The sequence below is a fragment of the Anguilla anguilla genome, chromosome 5 (assembly GCF_013347855.1).
Source record: "Anguilla anguilla isolate fAngAng1 chromosome 5, fAngAng1.pri, whole genome shotgun sequence".
Classification (NCBI taxonomy): Eukaryota; Metazoa; Chordata; class Actinopteri; order Anguilliformes; family Anguillidae; genus Anguilla; species Anguilla anguilla.
Genome location: NC_049205.1, coordinates 8,975,531 through 8,997,551, shown reverse-complemented (window position 1 = coordinate 8,997,551; position 22,021 = coordinate 8,975,531). Strand labels below are relative to the sequence as shown.

At 45.2% G+C, this 22,021-nt stretch overlaps 1 protein-coding gene and 2 non-coding genes across 9 annotated transcripts; 1 reads left to right on the top strand and 2 right to left on the bottom strand.

Moving 5' to 3' along the window:
• Positions 1-1,763: 1,763 nt before the first annotated feature.
• On the bottom strand, positions 1,764-20,117 carry osbp (oxysterol binding protein). 7 transcript variants are annotated; one of them, XM_035419015.1, is made up of 17 exons: positions 19,974-20,117; positions 18,560-18,730; positions 15,822-16,030; positions 15,309-15,474; positions 13,972-14,083; positions 13,193-13,391; positions 12,815-12,929; positions 11,691-11,748; positions 11,361-11,528; positions 10,450-10,695; positions 8,737-8,857; positions 8,320-8,423; positions 8,103-8,198; positions 7,764-7,951; positions 7,274-7,515; positions 6,607-6,645; positions 1,764-5,010 (listed from the first exon to the last, which is right to left on the bottom strand). In XM_035419015.1, exons 2-17 carry the CDS (start codon positions 18,691-18,693, stop codon positions 4,868-4,870), a joined length of 2,340 nt encoding a protein of 779 aa, XP_035274906.1. In that variant the 5' UTR covers positions 18,694-18,730; positions 19,974-20,117; the 3' UTR covers positions 1,764-4,867. The 7 variants fall into 7 exon arrangements, with proteins under 7 accessions (XP_035274906.1, XP_035274905.1, XP_035274909.1 ...); XM_035419014.1 differs by having other exon boundaries at positions 19,605-20,010; XM_035419018.1 differs by having other exon boundaries at positions 7,286-7,515; positions 19,605-20,010.
• Positions 20,118-20,983: 866 nt separating this feature from the next.
• On the bottom strand, positions 20,984-21,075 carry trnar-ucu. Its single transcript is given in 2 exon segments — positions 20,984-21,019; positions 21,039-21,075. It is a non-coding gene; the product is annotated as a tRNA-Arg (tRNA).
• Positions 21,076-21,630: 555 nt separating this feature from the next.
• Positions 21,631-21,703, top strand: trnak-uuu. Its single transcript has one exon. It is a non-coding gene; the product is annotated as a tRNA-Lys (tRNA).
• The last annotated feature ends 318 nt before the right edge of the window (positions 21,704-22,021 follow it).

The window sequence follows — 22,021 nt, the reverse complement described above, 5'->3', positions numbered from 1 at the left end:
TTGAGGTTGCCTACCTCGTAGTAGAAGTACTCCTCTTTTGGAGAAGGCAGAATGTTCTCTCGATTCTCGAAGTAGTGAAACCCATAGTCACCACTTGCAGGTGTACACTCGAGAGTTGCCAAACTGCCGTCATAACTGATGCATTCACAGGCAAGCCAATAGAGGAGCCTCAGCCCATGTCTGGGGTGGGGCCGACCAAATCCTGAGTCTCTCAGGTGGATCAATTCATTCAGTGTTTCAGGCTTATCACTGGAAATGACCATGGTGGAATCCAAAATGGGAATGCTTAGGACTCTGTGGGAGACAGGAATTGAGAGAGAGGAGGAAGGAGATGGAGAAAAAGGTGCAGTCAGAGTGAGGGGGAGAAAGAAGGACAGAGATTAATAAATAAATAAATAAATAAAAAAGGGTGTGCCACTAACACAACTCAAAGTACTGTATGAGTTACTTCTTGAGAAGTCATTAGACAAGTATGAGCTGTTCACTGGAAAATGACATGCCTTTGTGCGGTGCTGCCATTTAAGTTATGCACATATCCAGAATGTGTTTCACCAAAGTTGTCCTGTAGATAAAGCTGTGACCACATTTACGTGAACATAAGCACATCTCATGTCCCATTGCTAAGATACCAACTAAAGCTGGATTTGTACAAGCTGATGCTTTCAAGGTTACACACTACAGGGAACAACCTCATGTTCTTTTGATTGATAATTAGCATTATGCTCACATCACGTATTTTCTCTGTTTCATACAACCCTCTCAAATAAGTCTGGGTATGATCAACAGGGCAAACGAGCGACACATTGGCAAAGCATACAAAACACGAAAACAGAACACTTAATAACAGGGAGAAAAATAAACAAGAGCCCAGTCAAGAAAAATTGTCTGAAAATAGTAACGCCAGCAGTAACGATAACGGCAAAAAGGACAACTGCAGGCACGTTTCCTTTGCTGCCTTTCAAGTGCACCTCCACATACATACAGTACTTGAAAATAGTGTCATGTCGTTCCCTTAAGATTAATAATTTGCTCCCCAAATATGACTGCTGAAAAAGCATAACAAATGAAATTAATTAGTATTTGCAGTTTTTCTGAACTATCTTTTTCGCTCGCTACAAACAGTACCTGGATTAGATAAAGCGTCTGGCCAAGCTTGTATTGTAGCCGTCTCTGTCAATCCATTAAAATACCCAGGCGTTCATAGAGACGAACAACGGTTTACTTGGAAATCGAAACTTATCGAGTTATTTGTGTTTGGGCGTGTGCGCGTTTTTTTAAAGGGACATTCCGCAGTTTATCCACGGCTTTGACATTTGGCTGATCAAATACTTTTTCTCTGCTAAAACTGATTCCACTCACGGCCGTAGAGTCCGTCTTCATTATAGGGTTAAGATTAAGAGAGAAAATTAAAATATGGAGAGAGGTCTCAATATAGTATAACAATATTTTAGCAAGACTGCGGGAAAGTGCGCAGTTTCGTTATTGTCGAGCGTGTATTCGCAATTTGAACTAGATTTAAATATAAAGAACAATAAAGGTGAATAGGCTACTCAAAGGGGAACTAAAATCCGAAAATGATGATCATGAATGCTAAGGCAGTATGCATCCTTCCCAATACTCTACAATCACACATATTGTTTAACACGTCTGCATATTTGAGTTTCAGATATGCTAGCAAATGGGCTTGTCTGCTTTAGATCCCCAACGACTGGATTAACAGATGAATTAGGGCTCCACTCGCATGCAGAGAAATGAAAACATGGCAACGTTCTTTCATCTTTTATTATCCCATCTCTCATCATCGTCATGTAATATACACTCAGAATAACCTGTAGTCAAACAGGGAGACAGAGAGAGACAGACAGAGAGAGCCAGTGACAAAGCTGCAACCCCATTGTACTGCAAAATAATAAAAAATGTTTAAAAATAATGGAAATCAAAATGAAAACACAACCTGTAAACACAGAAAAATATTGTTACAACAGTATAACAGCAAAGAAAAAGCCATTTGACTGCCATTGTACAAAGAAAACTGATGTTGAATAATTAGAAATTAAAATGTTTAATTTAGCTTAATTTCAGAGAGGAGCACTCAGTTTTCTGTAAAAAAAAAAAAAAATGCCCCAAATTTTCTTTTAAAAGGTGAAAAACAAGACCAACAGAGAAGATGGGGGAAAAAAAGATGAAAAATCACATCCTTCCCAAACATCATTGACCATAATCATTATTCTTAATCGCTTGATATATACACAGATAATTGCAATAACTGTTTTGTATTCTTGTCCCCCCCCCCCCCCCCCACTTCATTTAAGTACACTTGAAAAAAAAGAAAGAAAAGGTTTTGCTTTTTTTTGGGGGGGGGGGGGGGGGTGTCAGGGGGCAGGGAAATTGAACAGATGTGCACCCCACACATCTCTGTCCAACTTTATTCAAGTTGTCTCGTGACCCCACACAGGCTTGCATATGCTTGTATACACAGAAACATCTATACCATAGTGTACAGTGGACAATTTCTGCCCCAGTAGCTTCCCCACCCCTCATCCAAACCAGAGGAAAAAGGAGGAAAGCAGCATTTGCGGCCATTTCTACTGACCGACCTGCTGCTAGCATTTTACTCTCTGCCTGTCTGCTGGGTTTTTAGAGCAGAGCTTCAGACCGATGTCACCTGTCCACACACTGGAGCCAAACGGAACCTGAGCTCCCATTAATTCACATACAGCCGCTTCCTCTGGTTCGACAGGGGGATGTGACACAAGCCTCAACACTACTTTAGCTGCGTCAGTTACTATACTGGCCCTGCCGCAGGGCCTGGCTCACTGTGAACGGTGCACTTCCATAACATGCTGCACTGAACACTTGCTGGGTTCAGTGCGACACAAACGCCAAACTACGCCAACCTCCCTCCTGCAATACATGGTAACGCCCGCTAAACGAAAAAGTGATTTAAAAATATATATTCTACCATATTCTATTGCTAAGTTCTCTACATAATACATTTTGTGCTAAATCCTTCATTTGAGACCGGTATCGGCTACAGTACGCCACACACGTGTAGCAGACGGCTGACTGAGGGACAGCAAACACGGAGAGAAAACCCTTCATTAAAGGAGAAAAAAAAAAAAAAAACTCAACAAAAAAATACATCAATTAAACAAAAAGCACATTTTGTGCTTTTTTCTGAGGATTGATAACAGCAAGGCTCATCACCCATGGGTAAATGCACCAACCAGCACAGAGTTGAACCACTGATATTATACCACTATTTAATTTTTTTTGTTTCCTTTTAAAAATGAACATTAGTGTTGTCTCAGGAAATAACAGTTCATGTTGCAGTGCACTAGGGACCATGGTCAAAATGGGCCTAGGCCACTGACATTTAATGTAAGTGCTGAATCAGCATATCCATCCAGTCATCATCACATGGTGGGGGGTGGGGGTGGGGGTGGGGGTGGATGCATCTATGGATCCAGTGATAATTCAGCAGTCTGTGCTTCCTCTTACATGCAGATACAGAATTAACTAGATCTGACACAATATTTCGATGTGCAAAAGTCCTGTCCAGTCATCCTTAAGCAACAAAATGCCCACATTTCATTGACACCCAACTCTGTTGCAGTTCAATGCAGCAGTCACCTACCTCTGCACGGATATTATAATTTCATTCATTTACCATCTGACAAAGCTTAAAGTCTTCAGATACAAAAGCTGCTATTCTAACATGGAGACAGAAACATCGTCGTTGCATTTATTTCAAACTCCCTTGTCCATCGAACACTACACCTGGTGCAGAGCTGAAAGTTGAAACTAAGCTTAGCAGCCGATAATTTCAGACATGCTGAATTTTGCGCAAAAAAAAAAAAAAAACTGCAAGGTTCAATCAAGACCCTTCAATCAAAACGACCTTGGTTCTGGATGCAGCATGGTCAGTGGTCGTGGCTAAAGGTCCAGCTCAGGTTCGAGGTGCTGGATTATGCTAACACAGTCTGGGCGCCAGTGACCTGGAGGCTTCTGAGGAACCAAGCTGGGGACGCGGGTCACCGCACACCACATCTCAAGAGAACGAGTGGGTGGAGCCCACAAACGAATGACACTGGGTAGCAACACACGCATGTGTTCTAGAGCGGCGCGTCAGTGACTCGCTGTAGCGCTTGACTGTTCCATAACCCTGGGTGAAGAACTTCTAGAACTATGCATTCCAAGAGCCAAGACAGAAGAGAACTGTACAGTGGTGCAATGTACCAATGGGGTCAGCTGACGAGACATCACAAGCACTCGATGCGCTCACACTCCAGAACGGCGTTTGTGAAACACAGTAAAGACGAACACATCCCTAGCACAACTGCCTCCCCCATTTCAAGTCCGTGACCAACAGAAAAGGTGCGACGGTGAACAGGTAACCCACAGGGATTAGTGTGATTGGGGTGTATGTGAGTAGTTACATTAACGGTCTCTGTTTTAAAGTATTACATTGCTAGCAATTAATAACCACACCTTATCTGATATTATATATTCTCAAGCTCTGAGGAGGAAGAGGAGGAGAGCAAAGAGTGAGACTACGACTGGGTAATTCATAGTATAAGTTTGAGGTGGGGGGGGGGGGGGGGGGGGGGGGGGGGGAAAGGTGATATCTAAAATCGATGAAGGCATTAAGCGGATGCCCCTCCCCCATTTGCCAGCTGGTTGTGCCCACCCTCGGCGTCTTCCAGCCGAGAGAGAACAATTTACTGACGCGGAGGGGGTGGGGTGGGGGCGGGTGTTTTTAATCAGAACTGATTGGGGACAGCTGCCCCGTTGCCCTCCCTGACCACAGTGGGATGAGAGCAGGTTACAGTGTACGGGCTTCTCTCTGGGGAAGGTTCCGATCGGGTCAGAATATATCTGGGCAAGCCTCCCAGCTTCCTTGCTCCTTGGCTTCCCAGTAGCCGCCCTTGTAGATGTGCGTGGCCTCCCCCGTGGCGGGGTCCTCGCACCTCTCGAACCACAGCGCTTTGTAGCTGTCCTGGTGGGTGCCTGAAAGAAAGAGAGACAGAAACGGGTCATCCTCGATCGCCCTCGCCGCCGGGAGGTCAGGAGTCGACGGCGGCCACCTCCGCACCACGCCAGCTACCGCTAACATTCTCATTACCACGGCAACCTGAGGAAAAGTCCAGAGAGTCCCGCTAGTCCCTCTGGATGAGTAGTGCGGGTTGGTAAACACCTGGGTTACGGATCACATGCTTTTCTTCTTAAAACACACACATCGCCGTTTCTTAAGGGTGTATTCCCACAAGGATCAACGTGTACCAGCGCCACTACTCCTAAGGATAGCTAGCCTACATAGCTGGACGGGTGTCTCTGACCTGTAAACCACGCACTTAACTGAGCGGTCCACAGGGGAGACTCACCCACCTGTACCCTCAGGTAATGAGCACTGCCTAAAAAACATGCTTTATTTTTCTGCATGCTGTACCCCAGTTTAGCGCATGGCTTTGGCCAGGTGTCATCAGACCTGACACGCTGGGTGGGGGGGGGGGGGCATGCAAAGGTACAGCTGGAACAGTCACCCAGAGGAAGAAGCTACGGCAGCCCTAGTGGCGAGAGAGGGAACGGAAAGGACGGATGAAAACGGACAGCGGGAGAGGAGGAGAGGGAGTGAGAGCTACTTGCTTTTCACTGAGTCTCCGTGAGGGCCTTCTGAGCAATCCACTGGCCATGGAGCAAACAACGAAAACGAAAGAACGGAGCAGAAACAAAGGAACAGCGAAACAGGTTAGAATGAGTGTCGTGAGGAGGAAGAGGACGAGGAGGAGGAAGAGGAGAGCTGTGAGACAGATCAGGAGAGGGGGAACATAGGGGACGAAGGAGGTGCTGTCTTTTTTTTTAATTAAATTGAGACTGGAATATGTGTCAGCAGGACAGGTGGCCAATCAAGGACTAGGGAGGGAGGTGAGGGAGAATGAAACAGAGGCTAGACAAAACATGGGGTAGGGGACAGACAACCAAAAAATTTGGGTTAGGTAGAGTTAACAGAGTTAACAAGAAAGGATGGAGACCGAGGGAGGTAGGAGGATACAGAGAAGAAGGGTGAAGTTGGCAAAGTGAAAGGAAGATAACAGAGGGATGCAGACCAAATTAATCAAATGTAGAAAAAAAACACTCACAAATGGACTGAAAACAGAACAAATGTGACAAGACAGAAACGAAGACAAGAGCGAAGATTTTCCCCCTAAGGCGAGTCTCAGACTCCTCTCCACTTGGCACATGCTGTACACAGGAGGGCGCCAGCGCGAGGTGTGTGAGGAAGCAGCCGCAAGCCACTGTGGTCATGTGCACCCACATCAGCAGAGCAGCAGCGTGTGTGAGCAGCATCAATCCAGAGCTGGGTCAAACCATTACATGGAACAGCTCCTTAGGACACCAGCAAAATTCCTGCAGATCACTAAAAATACAAAGACTTTTTTTTTTTCACCAGAATTTAAATGATCAGAATTCAAGTACATAAAATTGGTATTTGACCCAGACCTGGTGTGTGTGTGCGTGTGTACGTGTGCTTCACGCGTGTTGGGGAGCATGCAGAACTGAGAAACAGACAGCGGGACTAGGTGGGGGAGAGAGCAGAGTACTTGCTTTTCAGAGGCGAGTCAGTAATGGAATCCTCAATGATGGCTTGAGGGAGAGACGGAGACAGACAGATGAGCGAGGGATGGGAACACACAGAGAGAGAGAGAGAGAGAGGGAGAGAGGGAGAAACGGGGAAGGGCATCCTCCCTCTCATGTAGACGCAAACAGAGAGAGGGGGCGAGACCCTGTAACTCCACCCTTTCCCATCACTCTTGTAGGGTGGTTTACAGAACTATGCCCCTTACCAGGGCCCCCAAAGGAAAACAGGCTGCCCACGAAGCTGACAGGGAGTCCTGCAAGATTTCATAATGAGACTATGGCCCAAACAAGCCATAAGACGAGACAGCAAAGTCTCCATTTTACCGCCCCCACCTCCCTCTCGTCCTGCCCACCTCCCTGCCCACCCCCCTGCTCACGCCCTGCCCACCCCCCTGCACATGCCCTGCACACCCCCCTGCTCACCCCCCTGCTCACGCCCTGCACACGCCCCTGTTCACCCTCCTGCTCACCCCCCTGCTCACCCCCATGCTCACCCCCCTGCTCACCCTCCTGCTCACCCCCCTGCTCACGCCCTGCACACCCCCGTTCACCCTCCTGCTCACCCCCCTGCTCACCCTCCTGCTCACGCCCTGCACACCCATCTGCTCACCCCCCTGCTCATCCCCCTGCTCACCCTCCTGCTCACCCTCCTCAGCAGAGTTGGCGGTGCGGGCGGCCTCTCTCTCCCTCTCGCGGCGCACGCTCCGCTGCTTCTCCTCCAGCCGCTGCTTCTCCACGTTGGCCTCCTCCCAGCGCCCGTCCTCCATCAGGCGCTGGTCCGGGCGGAGCCGGCTGTCCGTGGGAGCCACGCCCTCCTCCGGCTCGTTCAGCGTCAGGGCCAGAGAGGAGAAGTAGTACATGGTCTCAGCACCCTCCCTATTACAGAGAGTGAGAGAGTGATATACATATATATATATATATATATATATATATAAAATAGAGAGAGAGAATGCATGTGTGTGTACATGTGTGTGGGCGTGCGTACGAGAGAGAAAAAGTACTGCATAGAGAGGATATTAACTGCACTCCTGCATTATGACAGCACTCACACAGTCCTGACATGCACACACACACACATGCACACACATGCACACACACACACAGACACACACACACACACTCACGGCAGCGGGTTCTTCCTCCACAGCTCCCTCGCGCGCAGCGTCTGGTACACGGTCTTCTGCTTGCCCTCCGCCCCGTTCTCCCCTCCTCTGCTGCTCTGCATCACCCGCGAGAACTCCATCTTCTCGTCCCACGTGCCCGACAGCACGAAGTGGGCCTTGCCCTCCTTATCGGCCACCACGCCCGTCACCTGCAGGGCGGGGGAGGGAGAGACGGCAGCTACACACACGCCGCTGGAGCAGAGGCGCGCAGAACCGCGCTGTCCGAAGCGCAGCCGCCGCAGCCGTCGCAGCCAGAGCGCCGAGCGCGGCGTAACCAAGGCGAGGACGCGCGACTCCTACCTTTCGGGCCACGTCTCGGGAGAAGTAGCTGTAGGGGGCGAACTTGAGGTGGCAGCGGTCTCCTGTGCGATGATTCACGATGTCTATCTCTCCGGACTGAGAGGGGGAGAGGGGGAGAGAGGGAGGTGGGTAGAGACCGTCATTAGTGAATAAGATCAAAAAGAGGCAGAAAGAACAGAATCTCTGTTTACGATGTGCTCCAGGCCTCCTCCCTCACCTGGTCAATCCACAGCTTTCCCACTATGATGTTATGGACAGTGGTGGTGACCTTCTTCCAAGTGTAGTGATTGTTACTCTTCTCAAATATACAGTGGATTGAACCTGGAAGTCACAGGGACAGGGAGTTCATTTTTGCATGCAGAAACAAATGAAAGTACGTGATCAGTAGAGCTTTTTTAAAAGTTCCTCCAATTTCTCCAAGTGGTATGACTGACACGTAGAGCACATCCTCCTGTCTCGCAAGAGATTGGATGGACAAGTATAACCCCGCCCCCAATCTCACATACAGGCATGATGGAAAAGTATAACCCCTCCCCCTCCAATCTCACCTAGAGGCATGATGGACAAGTATAACCCCTCCCCCAATCTCACCTAGAGGCATGATGGACAAGTATAACCCCTCCCCCAATCTCACCTAGAGGCATGATGGACAGGTACTTTCCCCGGAACTTGCTGGCGACGGCAATCTCCTGCCTCAGGGTCCAGCCTCGTTCAGAGATCACGTGATGTGCTGCTGCAGGTGGGTGATGACTCACCTGTTGGGAGGGGGGGGGGGTGGGGCGGTTAAACACAAAATGTTTACTAATGAAGCTTCACACAGTATCCATAATTACATCTACATTTCCTAGGACTACTGATCTCCAGTTCCTATGAGATTCAGTGTGACATGGATCACAATCTGCCTCTCAAACTAAAAAGAAATGTAAAACAAAAGCGTTTTGACGAAATAGTCCATTTCTGCTGAATGGTAATCCGTGAAATAATATAAACTAATCAGCACTTTCAGAAAGGCCCGATCACCACCATAGAAATCTCTTGCAATTACAGATGTCGCACTCTAGATGGCAGTGTTGCACTGAGGCTACCCGCGTCAGACTGACAGCACTGCAGTGCTGAACCAGAGACTGTAAAATAAAAGTGCTGAACACCGTTCCCACTTCCTTGTCACATGACGGCTGTCACGTTGTGCAAAACTCAAGATTGCCAACCGGATCTTAACAGCTCATCCTGTTCAGGGGCCACTACACAATAATACATTTTATTTATTTAGCGCTTGTCCCACACTCAATGCACTATACAGAACATGAAAACAATCACAATATAATCATACGATTAAAATGCAATTAAAATTCACACACAGTAATCAATTACCGTAAACGCAGCCATACCAGCATTAATACAACAATTCATAATACAGTGAAATCAAGAAATGCTGTACAAGCAAAGGAATACAGTGTGACTGAGGTAGTGCAACTTCTCCTAAAGCCATAATGACCTCTTGGAAAGAGGAGTGAAGACTGAAAGTAACACAACGTAACAGTAGTGTCAGCCTTGCTTGGAGGTGCAGAACAGGATGCAGGCAGCTGAATTCTGCACTACCTGCACCAGTATAAGGAGTCTGGAAAATCTACACGTGCTCACCCCAGTAGTGTTTCTGAGAAGGGCAGTACTGACACCACAGTAATATGCATCACACATGTACATCACAGCTAGCTGGTAATCACTTGTAATACCCTCATTCCTAACCCCACCCCCCCCCCCACCCCCACCCTCCATGAATGTAATCCTTTGACAGCTGGTTTATGTCATAGCAATAGTTAGTGTGCATAATCCAGTGGGGGCTTAGCTATGCTTTTGAAGACTCAAAAGATCACAAGCTGTGACATTCACATCAGAATTCACACACTACATATTTCTGCCACTGACACAGAAAAAATATCCCACTCCCCCCAGCATTGATCTCCTAATCTGCTAATAGTCAGCAGTCTTCCACTCTCCCTTACACACCTCCTCACACACACCAGCCTCACCTACTCACAGAGACCCATCTAACGCTCTCACACACACACACACACACACACACACACACACACACCCGTCTAACTCTCAGACCCATACTCACACAGACCTGCCTAATTCTCACACACACACATACAGAGATCCGTCTAACTCTCTCTCACACACACACACACACACACCCGTCTAACTCTCAGAACCATACTCACACAGACCTGCCTAATTCTCAGACACATACAGAGATCCGTCTAACTCTCTCTCTCACACACACACACACACACACACAGCCATACTCACACAGCCCCCGCCTCGCCCCCTCCAGCCTGCTCACCTGCTCGCACAGAGACCGGTAGCCGCTCTCCCGCAGCCGGTCCAGCTCGAAGGTCTCCCCCAGCAGGGGGTTGAAGGGCTTGCCGGTGCGGTGCACGGTGGTGGAGTAGGACGAGACGGTGAAGGCCGCCACGTAGCACAGCTGCTCCAGGGCGCTCTGGCACTTGGCCCCCTTGTCCAGCAGCTCCGAGTACTCCAGGTCCTCGGAGAGACGCTGCAGCATGGAGATGGGCTCGTTAAAGTTCACCTGCGGGACGGAGAGAGAGAGAGAGGGGGGAGGGGTCAGCGTAACGCAGACGTGATCCGCTCACATAAACAACCGCAACCACATACTGGCAGTACAGAGAGGGATGGGAAGGGCCCATTACTCACAGAGAGATAAAAGAGAGGAAGGAGAGTGGAAGGGGGGAAGAAAGAATAAAGAAGGAAAGAGTGCACAAAGATAGGAGTAGAGGACAAATACTTTCAGGAAGGGATGATAACAGTTCAGCGATTAACTGTTAATCATTATTAACTGTTAATCATTAATAAGAATGTCGGTCGATTCATTTTATCGATTAAACAGTTAAATTTCAATAAACCATTTCAATGAATAACCAAACATTGGCGATAAGATTTTACATTAGCGAGACGTTTCTCCGTCGTTGGACACAAATCTGCTGGGACTGCTGGAAAGCTGATGAGTCACGGTTCTCACGGCTAAATACACAATGCAAATCCCGTTTCAATTATTGTTTGGGCCTGTCTTAATCCCTCTCTGATATACACAGCTCGTTAATTGGTAGGCCTATTTTGAGTCACTCAAAATATAGGCCATATAGGCAAAGTAGATTTTAAACATACCAGTTAATCATTATCGATCAATTAATGGGTGACGACAACCAATTAAACAAAATTTGCATCCCTACTTACGGGCATGGGGATCTTGGACAGCTCTTTGCCGATGCAGTTCTTCATGATGCTCCACAAGTTGAGGGAATAATTTGGCTTGTCGGGTATACGAGCCCGCCTCTTCCTCACTGGCTCCACCTCCTGGGACTGAGGCGACTCCGGATTGGACGCCAGGGACTGCTCGTCAAGCTGCACCACAGCCAAGGAGGGCAATGGAAGTCATGACCAGGTGTCACTTTCATATGAATTCTTAAGACTCAACACAAGATGCGCAATTGAGAGACAGTTAGACATAGGCCCAGCATGCGTGCATACAGGCACACAGGCACACACACACACACAGTGACTCACCGACTGGTCATCCATTCCAATCTCGCTGCTGATACCACTGATATTACTGCCGGACCTCCTGGAGTGGAAGGGGGATGGGGGGGGGGTATTTTGGGGAGGACAATGGCAAGGCTGAGTCTGACAATGTTCAATATTGACACTAATGAGTTAGCACTAAATTATGAGCTTCCAAGACGAGCTCAAATGCGGTGAATACTAATTTATATCTGTGTTAATAGATACAAATTAATATGTAACACATGTCTAAAACACTGAGTTATCTGACGCTTCATCTATGGGGCACCTAACATGAAGAAGAAACAAAACGCAATAACTGGGTCACGATTTGAGGCATAAAAATAAAAATAAAAACTTTTTAAAACTTAATTGTTATAAGATCCAATATTATTTAGGTTAATAAGTATGTGCGCATTGGATTGGCTTATTCAATACATCTTCTAAAAACACACTTGCAAGAAAGAGATTCTTTTCATTGTTGAGAAACACAATTGGAATATGCATGACGTAAGGTTCATAAAGAAAGTACGTAAACCTTTCTTTACAGTAGATCCTGTCATATGCGACATCATGCCCACTGATTTCCAAAGACGCCTTCAGAACACTTGCATTCGGAGGGTTCTGAGGTAGTTAAAACATTTTTTTAGCAGCTTCTTTTAAGGCATGGGTGTCAAATTCCTGGAGGGCTGCAGTGTCTGCTGGTTTTTAGGGCGTTTCGCCACAAGTGATTCATTCAAGTCAGTTATTGGCTAGAGCCCTCACACCTTGTTCTCAAGGCTTTAAGTGGCTGCTGATTGAATGGAAATCACAAATACCCACAGACACCACAGCCCCCCAGGACTGGAGTCTATCCCCCCTCCCACCCCCCCCGGCTCTAAGGTTTCATTCATTAGCTGGGTTTGCTGATCTCGCATTCTACTTCCTGTGACTGGCGATGCGTAACACCGCAGCACAGGATGGTGCACCAATGTTCTGTGCTCTGACTGCACTGGCGAATCAGTCATTTTTAACTTCAGTCAGTTTACTATGTTTGAGTAGCCGAACACAGCACAGATTTATGTTGAAGAGAGCGCAGCCGAACACGAGCACGAGAGAGAGAGAGAGAAAGAGAGAGAGAGGGTACCGACTTGTGGTACTTGGGGTCGGCTGGTACGGTGATGAACTCGGCCACGTCTTCCATCGCGTCGAAAAACTCATTTTCGTCATCCTCATCGCTGGCATCCCCCTTCACAGAGGCTGAACCTGAGAGAGAGAGAGAGAGAGAAACACAGGTGAGCCCGGCACAGGTGACACAGACAAGAGAGTGAGAGAAAGAGCAAGACAGAACGATGACGACCAAGTCAGGCCATGTGTAATGTTAGCGCCAGAGATACTGAGCCAAGCTGGATCTGGACCGCAAAGAGGTGCACGGCAGCACAGAAGAACAACCCGGGAACCAGAGCTAAGGCTCTGGGGGCTAGCGGAGAGCAGGGGTCGGGGGGGGGGGGGTCTCCTCGCTCGCTCACCCTTGGCCTCTCCGGCGGGGCTGGCCTGCGAGGCGGGCAGCACGGTGGCCCCTCTGAAGGCCCGCTCCAGGTGGTTGTGCTGCTTGGCCAGCTGCTCCAGGGTCTCCTCCAGACGCACCCGCTGCTCCCGCTCCGCCTGCAGGGCCTTCTGCCAGCGCTTGCTGTGGGCCTGAGCCAGAGCCAGGAAGTCCCGGCACGCCTGCAGCAACCACAGACCCGTCAAACAGCCGCATCCAGGACCCCAATCGGTCCTCACACATCCAGGACCCCAATCAGTCCTCACACATCCAGGATCCCATCAGTCCTCACACATCCAGGATCCCATCAGTCCTCACACATCCAGGACCCATCAGTCCTCACACATCCAGAACCCCAATCAGTCCTCACACATCCAGGACCCCATCAGTCATCAATAAACTTGTGAGAGCCACATCAGAGTCCATCGCCCAGGGCTGTTGGTTAATGACTGCTTAAGTACTTTATAACAGCATACTGACACCTCTTGCTTTATAATTATATATGTATTACAAGCTCTCTGGCTTTAATCATAAGTTGCACCTGTAGGGGTACAGAACGATATGTTCCAAGTGCAAAGCAGAAATGGCCTAATGGTGAGTGTCCTTCAGGAGGGCGGGGGGGAAGAACAATTAAGTGTAACTAATAATGCTAATCATTTTCAAATTTCCAGCTCCATTTTCAAGCACTACTGAATTTTTCTGCTAGGGGAACACAATGGCATGTTGTCGGCACTTAAATTTTAGGTGAAGGTGGAGACTCACGTTAATCATGGCATTGGAGGTGATCCGGAACAGCGTCGCCCTCTCCGTTACTTGTCGAATCTTGTCGCCGGTCTCTCCTCCGAGCCGCACTCCCTCAAGCTCCGACAAAGATCTGAACAAACGGTCACATTCAGGGTTGGGGTCAATTCCGAAACGTGGAATTGATTCAAATACAATTTCTGAATCGAAATTGCTTTCAAATAAAAGTAACAAAACACTCCAGGAAGCAAAACAAGAATAGGAATAACAGGAACTAGAACTTAATTCAATGACATTCAAATAAATTCAACAAAACCTTGGTCAGATTCATTTTGAAGAATATACCTCTATCAGCTTCCTAAAATATTGGTCCACTTAATGATGTCATAGCAACAATTAAAAAAGATGTAAAATATCCAACAGTGAAAACTTATTTCTCGTCTTTTAAGCAATGAATTATGGGAAGTTCATTTATGTCAACAAAATTGAAACTCGCATGGACAACATGCAAATCATCCTTCTAAGAAACTGAACACGGTGCTTCTAGAAAACAAAATTCTTTTTTTTGTAACAATGTGTCATTGATATCACACAGCATTGTTTAAAGTGAACGTTTAAACAAATTAGCCATTGGAATTTAATTCCATTTCCTTTCATTCAAATTCAACATCCTGCCACCTATTTCGACTCAAAATTAAAAAATAAAAACCGAATTAATCAGTAATCGTCAATTCAATAAAGAACTGCCCCAAACATGGTCACATTTTTCCATACAATACAATTCTGCAGGCCAGAGAAAACGATCCAGATGAAAACAGATTCCCCTCCAGACATGAGCAAATGACTGGGAGTACCACTCACTCATTCCAGTTACTAGACCTAGGTCTGAACACAAGCACAACTTGTCATACAATTAACAGCCCAGACATGTGACTACCATCATCAGTATCATTAATAAATTCCCGCCAGACTTGAGCGAACAATCAATTCTATTCAGATAAGTGCAAAACATAAATGTCACTTTTGGGTCTCATTAATTCCCTTCAGTCTAGAACCAAAAAGATAGCTAAATAATCTCTTGGTACAAAAAACAAGTATCAGACGGGGAGAGAGAGAAGCAGCAAGAGAGCAAATTACACCTTCAGAAAATAAAAAGGTGCAAATGAGGGAAACAAAGCATAAGAGAGAGAGAAAGAAAGAGAGAGACAGAGAAAGAGACAGAGAGACAGAGAAAGAGACAGAGAGACAAAGAGAGAGAGAGAGAGAGAGAGAGAGAGAGACAGAGAAAGAGAGAGAGAGACAAAGAAAGAGAAAGACAGAGAAATAGACAGAGAGAGAGAGACAGAGAGAGCACTGACCTCTGTAGGGCGGAGCCATGCTTGGCGATCAGGTCATTGCAGGTGCTCAGGTCCTCCACCTTGCTTCCCAGAGTGCGTAGCGTGGACTGCACCTCCGAATTGCGGGCTCCCCCACCCTGTCCCGAGGGAGGCGGTGAGGACGTGGAGCAGTCATCGCCCGAATCATCTGCAGAGATAGGAAGGGGGTGGGGAGAGAAAAGGTCAGTTGGGCAGCGGCAAATATTTTTTTTTTTTTAAATGCTTCCAATGACTGATCAAAGTCACTCAAGAAACAAAAACGAATTCAGGAAAGCAGGTGGCTTATTGAAGCACGAATTTCAAAACCAGTTTAACAGAGGGGCCTAATCAGCGGCAGCTAGAACACACACTCCCACACCGCTTTTTAAAAAAGCTTACTGCAACACAGCTTCAAGCAACTTTGCAATGCAGGCAGGTATGCAATGGCAAAATTAAACATTGTGTCTGAGATCTTTCAATCTCGCTCAGAAGCACGAGACGCACAGGTTCACGCACCAGACTCAGCCTGCATTCGCACCGCCTTCGCCTTGGCCAGCTCCAGAGCGGTGATCCACCTCTGCCTCTCCACCTCTGAGCTGGCCTTCAGGTGGTACGTCTGCGCGCCGCCGTTGGAGATGACGAAGTTGCACGAGTCCTCGACCGCGATGTTCGCCGTCGCCAGGTTGATGGTGCCTCGACACGTGTGCCCCATCTCCGCCTGCGTCCTTTTGAGAGCGGGCGCAGGAAGGCGGGGATGAACGAAAGAAAGAGCAAGGAGGAGGTAAGAGAAAAAGGGGGAAAGAGGGGTGGAAAAAGAAGGAGAAGTACAAGAACAAACAAAAAGAGACGGTGAGAATGGGGTAGAAAGAGTGTCAGCTTAGGTACATACAGTGACTATGTAGCCTCCAGGATTTTGGCATCACTGGGTCCAACAAAAACAACTGGTCTAACTGCCTTTGAAAACATTGAACGGATGACATGAGCAATTCTCCGAAGGACTATTGTGTGCATTGTTGACCGTCCTAATTACAGTATCTCTGACTGCTGTGTAAACAAAGCTGTTTTCTCTCACTCACGTGCACAGGGAACTGAAAGGTTAATCAATAATTGAAAGCACTCTGACTGACGGCTGAACGTTGCTGCTTCAGCACCGGCATTATAGTTTTAGCCAAAATGCTATAGAGCACTCAAATTTCAAAACCAGTTCAACAGAGGGGCCTAATCAACAGTAGCCACAATACACACTCCCACACCACTTTAAAGCTTACTGCAGATCAGCATCAAACAACTTTGCAATGCAAGCATGCAATGCCAAAATTAAACATCATGTCTGAGAACTTTTGATCTCACTTCAGTTTGAACTGAAAATGTTGCACACACTGTATGCACACACTCAATCTGTTAAAATCCCAATGGGGAAATAGGGGACAAAAAAAGCATTCTGTGGATTGCGACAGCTACTTGAAGCCCACTACACAAATGATCCAGTGCCACAATCAATAATCCTCCCCATTGGACATTTACCCACATCTTCAGCCAATAACAACATCTGATCAAAGTAGTCTGACAAAAGTAGCCAATTGCAGGACACTCAGATACACAAGAAAAATGGACAAACGGTACCTGCCGTAAACGGTAGTCCAGCTTTTTCAAGTAAAGAGTAAACAACAACAATAACAACGTCAAGTTCCGTTGTTTGAATCCTTCTGGGTAAAATAAAGCCACAATTTAGAAAGTTTTTCTTTGGCCATTTTGGCCGAGTTTAATGTTACCTAGCTTGCTAACAGTACCAGCTGACTAAGTCGACAGATCAAGCCTAACGCTAGTGATGACAGCACCGAAATGAAGCACCAATATCTGTGTAACATTTCACTACATTTCAGGCATTTAGCAGATGTTCTTATCCAGAGGGACTTACACAACTTTTACACAGCAACACAACTTTTACAAAGCAATTCCACCCAGCAGGTACTGGTCGTATGAAAACCGGTGCCACAATGCTACCAGGTTTCAGTACCCAACCCTGTTCATGACTCAGATAGCTACATGACTACAAGGTAGGCCCTAAAACCTGAGACTACTATAGCAGGCTCCGGCCAGCCCGGGGCTTGCTCTGCAGGGCTGCAGCTAGGTACTATTGGAGTCCTTTTGCAACAACGTTACACACAGCGATAAAAACGACCAGGCATACAAGTAAGATACATGAAGGTCAATTTCACTATTCAAGGCTACTTAGGTAGATAAGTGCTTATAACCATTTCGTTTTGAAATATTGATATTCAAATTATATCAGAATGTTCAATGTTTAGGAAAAGTAACGGGGGAGCCATATGGATTTTGTAGAATTAATTGTTTTTCTTAGTGACAACGGTCAAATTGACTGCTGGGGCATTCGATGGTTTGCTACTTTTTAGTAAGGCTACCTTGCAAATGGCATATTATTACATCAATATCAGCTAGGTCTATAGATCATCTACTGACATACAAACAATTAGTAGGTCTATCATGCATACAATAACCCTTTAAAAATAACGATTGTAACATACATACTGTAGATGGATAAATACATAGAATACTTTATTATTCCCATGAGGAAATTTTTCTAGCAGCATATAATATTCACATTTACAAACCAACTTTTATTCAAAGAAACATACAATCATTTAAACTGGGGGGGGGGGGGGGGGGGGGGGGGATTAATAAATAATACATACAAAATGTACAAATATTTAGGCCTACTAAATAAATATTTAATTAATTGTATTTAAATGTACTGCTCATAGCTCACAAAGTTGAGCCAACTAAGTAAAATAGTATACTTTTTTTAACAAATTAATGTCATAATAATAATAATAATGAATTTGATTTGTAATTTGCTTTTCATACACCCAAAGACCTGGATGCAGACAATTGTTCAAAGATATAGTGTAGTAATTTTAAACTAATTTAAGATCATTTCCATGATAAATGACAAGTCATTTGACACTTTCAGAGACGGAGCTTGAATGACCACATTCTCTTCAGGTGGTAGCTAAGATGAAAAAACACAATGCCAATTTACATGTAACTTGGCTTCATTTTGATGTTAATATTTTTAACGGCAGGCCTAGATTTTGCAAGTTTTTTGCTGAGATATAAGACTACAGTGACAATGCACTATAATAGCTAGCTAGTCGACATTTTTAACCTACGCTGGTCTAACATGAATGACGTTAGTTGCTTTAACTCACGATAACCGCAGTCATCATAAATACCTGTAGTAGGACAGCAAGCCGTTGCTCAAGACAAACCATCGTCTCTGATATCCCTTTATGTAATTCGTCCATTTGAAGAGCCAGCCTTTGTACATGTCTCCGGGTGTCGGAGTGGACGCCTTGGGCTCCGACATTACGACAGCCCCTGGCTTCACGTTTCTAGATCAGGGCCTGAAAGCAAAAACATAAATGCGACATTAAATAATAGTACTAGAATTAGATAAGATGACACTCAATTATACAATTGACTGTGTACCGGTACTGTAACGTAATTAATGTGGCCAGAAAGCTAGCAACACAAGCCATAGCAGCCAACGATAACTAGTAATACCGGTAACCTAGCCAGCTCATGTGATTGTTGAAGTTTAGCATTAGCTAGCTGCCAAGCCAAACAGCTATCCAATGATGATACAACATTTAGCTAGCTGGGCAGGTAAGCTACCTAGTTACTCGTGTAGATTTATTGGCTAGCTAAGTCATTCGCGTGTCATTTCGTTAATAAAGTGTCGCACTCTGGAGCCACACATATTAAAAAGCAAGTATGTAACAACAACAAAAATGCTAACCATTTAAGCGTTAGTTCTACCACAAAGTGTTCTGCTAGCAGACATAGCTAGCCAAGTTTTATAGAGTAGTGAGGTCACTGGCTAGCTGGAAAAATTGCTACGTGGCCATACGTAGCATAGCAAAGGTTGGCTAAGTAAGCAGGCTACTTCGAGCAAACTAGCCAGACTATAGCTATACTAATAATTCCAAATTGTAAACAACCAGGATACATAAAAAAATTTAAATTTAAAATGAGTGACACGTTATGTATTGAGCTAATTAACATTAGCAACCATTAGTGAAAACACCCGAACACCATCACAGTATTTTCGGCCTTTCTATACAACACCACACTGCTGCAAAGCCTGGCCCTACAGTAAGTCGTGACACCCAATTCACAGCAATGACAACCGAATCTTCCTGGTGAATTACCCAGACATCGATCATGCAGTGTGTACGGTTATTTAAACACCCATAATAGTAATGAGATGGTACGTACGCGCGTGGTTTAAGGAATGCGCCCTTATCCGACCTTCGTGCAACTTAAAAACCCAATGTCATTAAAACAAACAAACAAAGGTAATAAAAGTCCCAACAGTTTCCGACTGTCATTTCAGCGACTTCGTCTTTCGACCCATTCGAGCTAACGCTAGCTAGCATGCTAGCTACCGGGCTACATAAACGTTAGCTACGAGCATGATATACCTAAACATCGTCATCCATATGTCTGACACCGCAGAAAATGCGACCCTTGAAGCTAGCCTCCTGAATAAATGTATGGTGTAGTATGCCAACCAATGTTAGTTTTAAAAAATGTAGCTAGGAACCTAAATCAGACCATAGCTGAGCGAATTACACCTCCGCCTACCTCTCCGACTCTCCCCCCTCCAACAAGGAAGTTAGCTGTCTAGCTAGTTCGTAGTTAGCATCTGACTAGCGAATTCTTTTTTTTCCGACAGGAGAAGAGGGGAGGGGTGGAGTGGGCATTGTAACCTCAGTCATTCTTCGTATTCAAAAGCAAAGCTTGTTTGGTGGCTACACGTAAATAAAGGCGACACTGGAATTGTTGTCTATATTAGATGTAATAGATACAATAGATACAAATAGCACGTCGGCTCTAAAATGAATGTATTCAGTTACCCCCCCCCCCCCCCCCAAGAGTAATAAGTAATTACACATCCTCTTCCAAAATTTGGAGCAAGGTATTCTGTTGTATTTTCATTTTCTATTAGCCAACTATGTTATAATAGTTTACGGTTCATTTGAACATGTTAGGTGGTCAATTTGGGATGTGAATGCTTTGTTAACTGGATTTAGTCGGCGATTACATAATCCGTCTCTGTAGAGAAACTATTATCGTTTATTATAAGTTTATTGGACTATTAAATAGGGCAACCTTAAAGACCTGGTAAGACACATTAATTGATTCTCAAATGAACAAGAACATAACTATTTTTCAGACGAGCACTAGAATGTTAAACATTCAGCAGAAACCTATAGTCTTAAACTCAAGTGGAACGGGAGTGTTAATTTAATCGTAATTGTAATATCACAGCATACAATATGGATTGACAATAATTTATCGCTAAGGGGGGAGGCGATTCACACCATTAACCGACTGTTACTTGTACTGAACATAGTGGAACCTATCGTTTTGGAACATTTAAGTTTATCCACATTAATGAATGCGCTACCAATCCGTTTTGGTGCGATGTATGGCAGAAAGATACTATTGTGAGGTTATGTGATCGCATAAGTAGCTTTTGGACTGCAGCAGTGTTGTTATATAATGATTTGTATTATTCTAATACTACTACTAATAATAATAATACCGACAATAATGAAAATGAATCATACGAACTTGAATCGTAAAAAGCGCGACTCCGGTGGGACTCGAACCCACAACCTTTGAATCACTTTTCAAGTGCTTGACTAGAAGTCCAATGCGCTATCCATTGCGCCACGGAGCCACCTGTTGATATGGCTCTGAAAATACGTAAATAAACAGTTGCATACATAAACTGTTTCGTACCTAAAATAGACAAGCTATTAAATAAGAGTTAAAACGAACTTTACAGAAGTAGACAGTACAGATCGTTAGGTAAGCTACTGGCTACAACAGACAAACATACAACAACATAATATTTCACAAGTATGTTTCATAACGATACAGGTTTCAGTATATTTTTGTCTAACTTAAATTGAGAAAACTGTTCAAACTTGCTTGCTCGTTTCTTTCATAACTTGCATAATTCTGTTCATTGATTATTTTTTTATTTTTTTTAAGAATAGTGCCTGCTTACGTTGTTAGTGTTATATTGTAGAATCGAAAGCAACGTCCACTATATTTTATTTGTAATGAAAATGCTCAACATGTTGGAGTCTTATTTTGTTGTAATATAACAAAAAAAATATATATATGTTATACATGTATACATATATATTGTTGTATTGGGAACAATTCAATTCGATTTAACTTCTTAGAATGTGCATAATAGTAAGTAGGAGCGCATACATGCTTTAGAGCCCGGATAGCTCAGTCGGTAGAGCATCAGACTTTTAATCTGAGGGTCCAGGGTTCAAGTCCCTGTTCGGGCGGTTGCCTTTTTTTTTAAAAGTTCGGTTCGGAAAAAGACGGCGAAACGGTTGTCTTGTTGGAGACAGTAAATCATCTGTATTTATGGTCAACAGCTCCTTGCACGTACGGGCTGCAGCACTGAAAACACTTGACTCTGGTTCAGGTTGGCCTGACATGGCGCTCGCTGCGTTAGTAGGACGAGGACCTTCTTACAAGGAGCACGTTTTTTTTTTTTTTTTTTTTTTGCATTATGATAGTTCAGGTATAGTGTAAAGAGATGTGTCTTCAGACCACAGCAGAAAAGATGGGCAATTGGGGTGATTTGTAGAGGGTTTGTT

Excerpts from the sequence above, each read along its gene's own strand:
- osbp (XM_035419015.1), bottom strand. The coding sequence starts at position 18,693 with ATGTCGGAGCCCAAGGCGTCCACTCCGACACCCGGAGACATGTACAAA. Across the intron at positions 8,424-8,736 it reads CCTGTCCATCATGCCTCTAG|GTTCAATCCACTGTATATTT; the intron begins GTGAGATTGGGG and ends TGTGACTTCCAG. Across the intron at positions 6,646-7,273 it reads TGAGGAGGGTGAGCAGGAGG|CCATCATTGAGGATTCCATT; the intron begins GTGAGCAGGGGG and ends CTCTCCCTCAAG.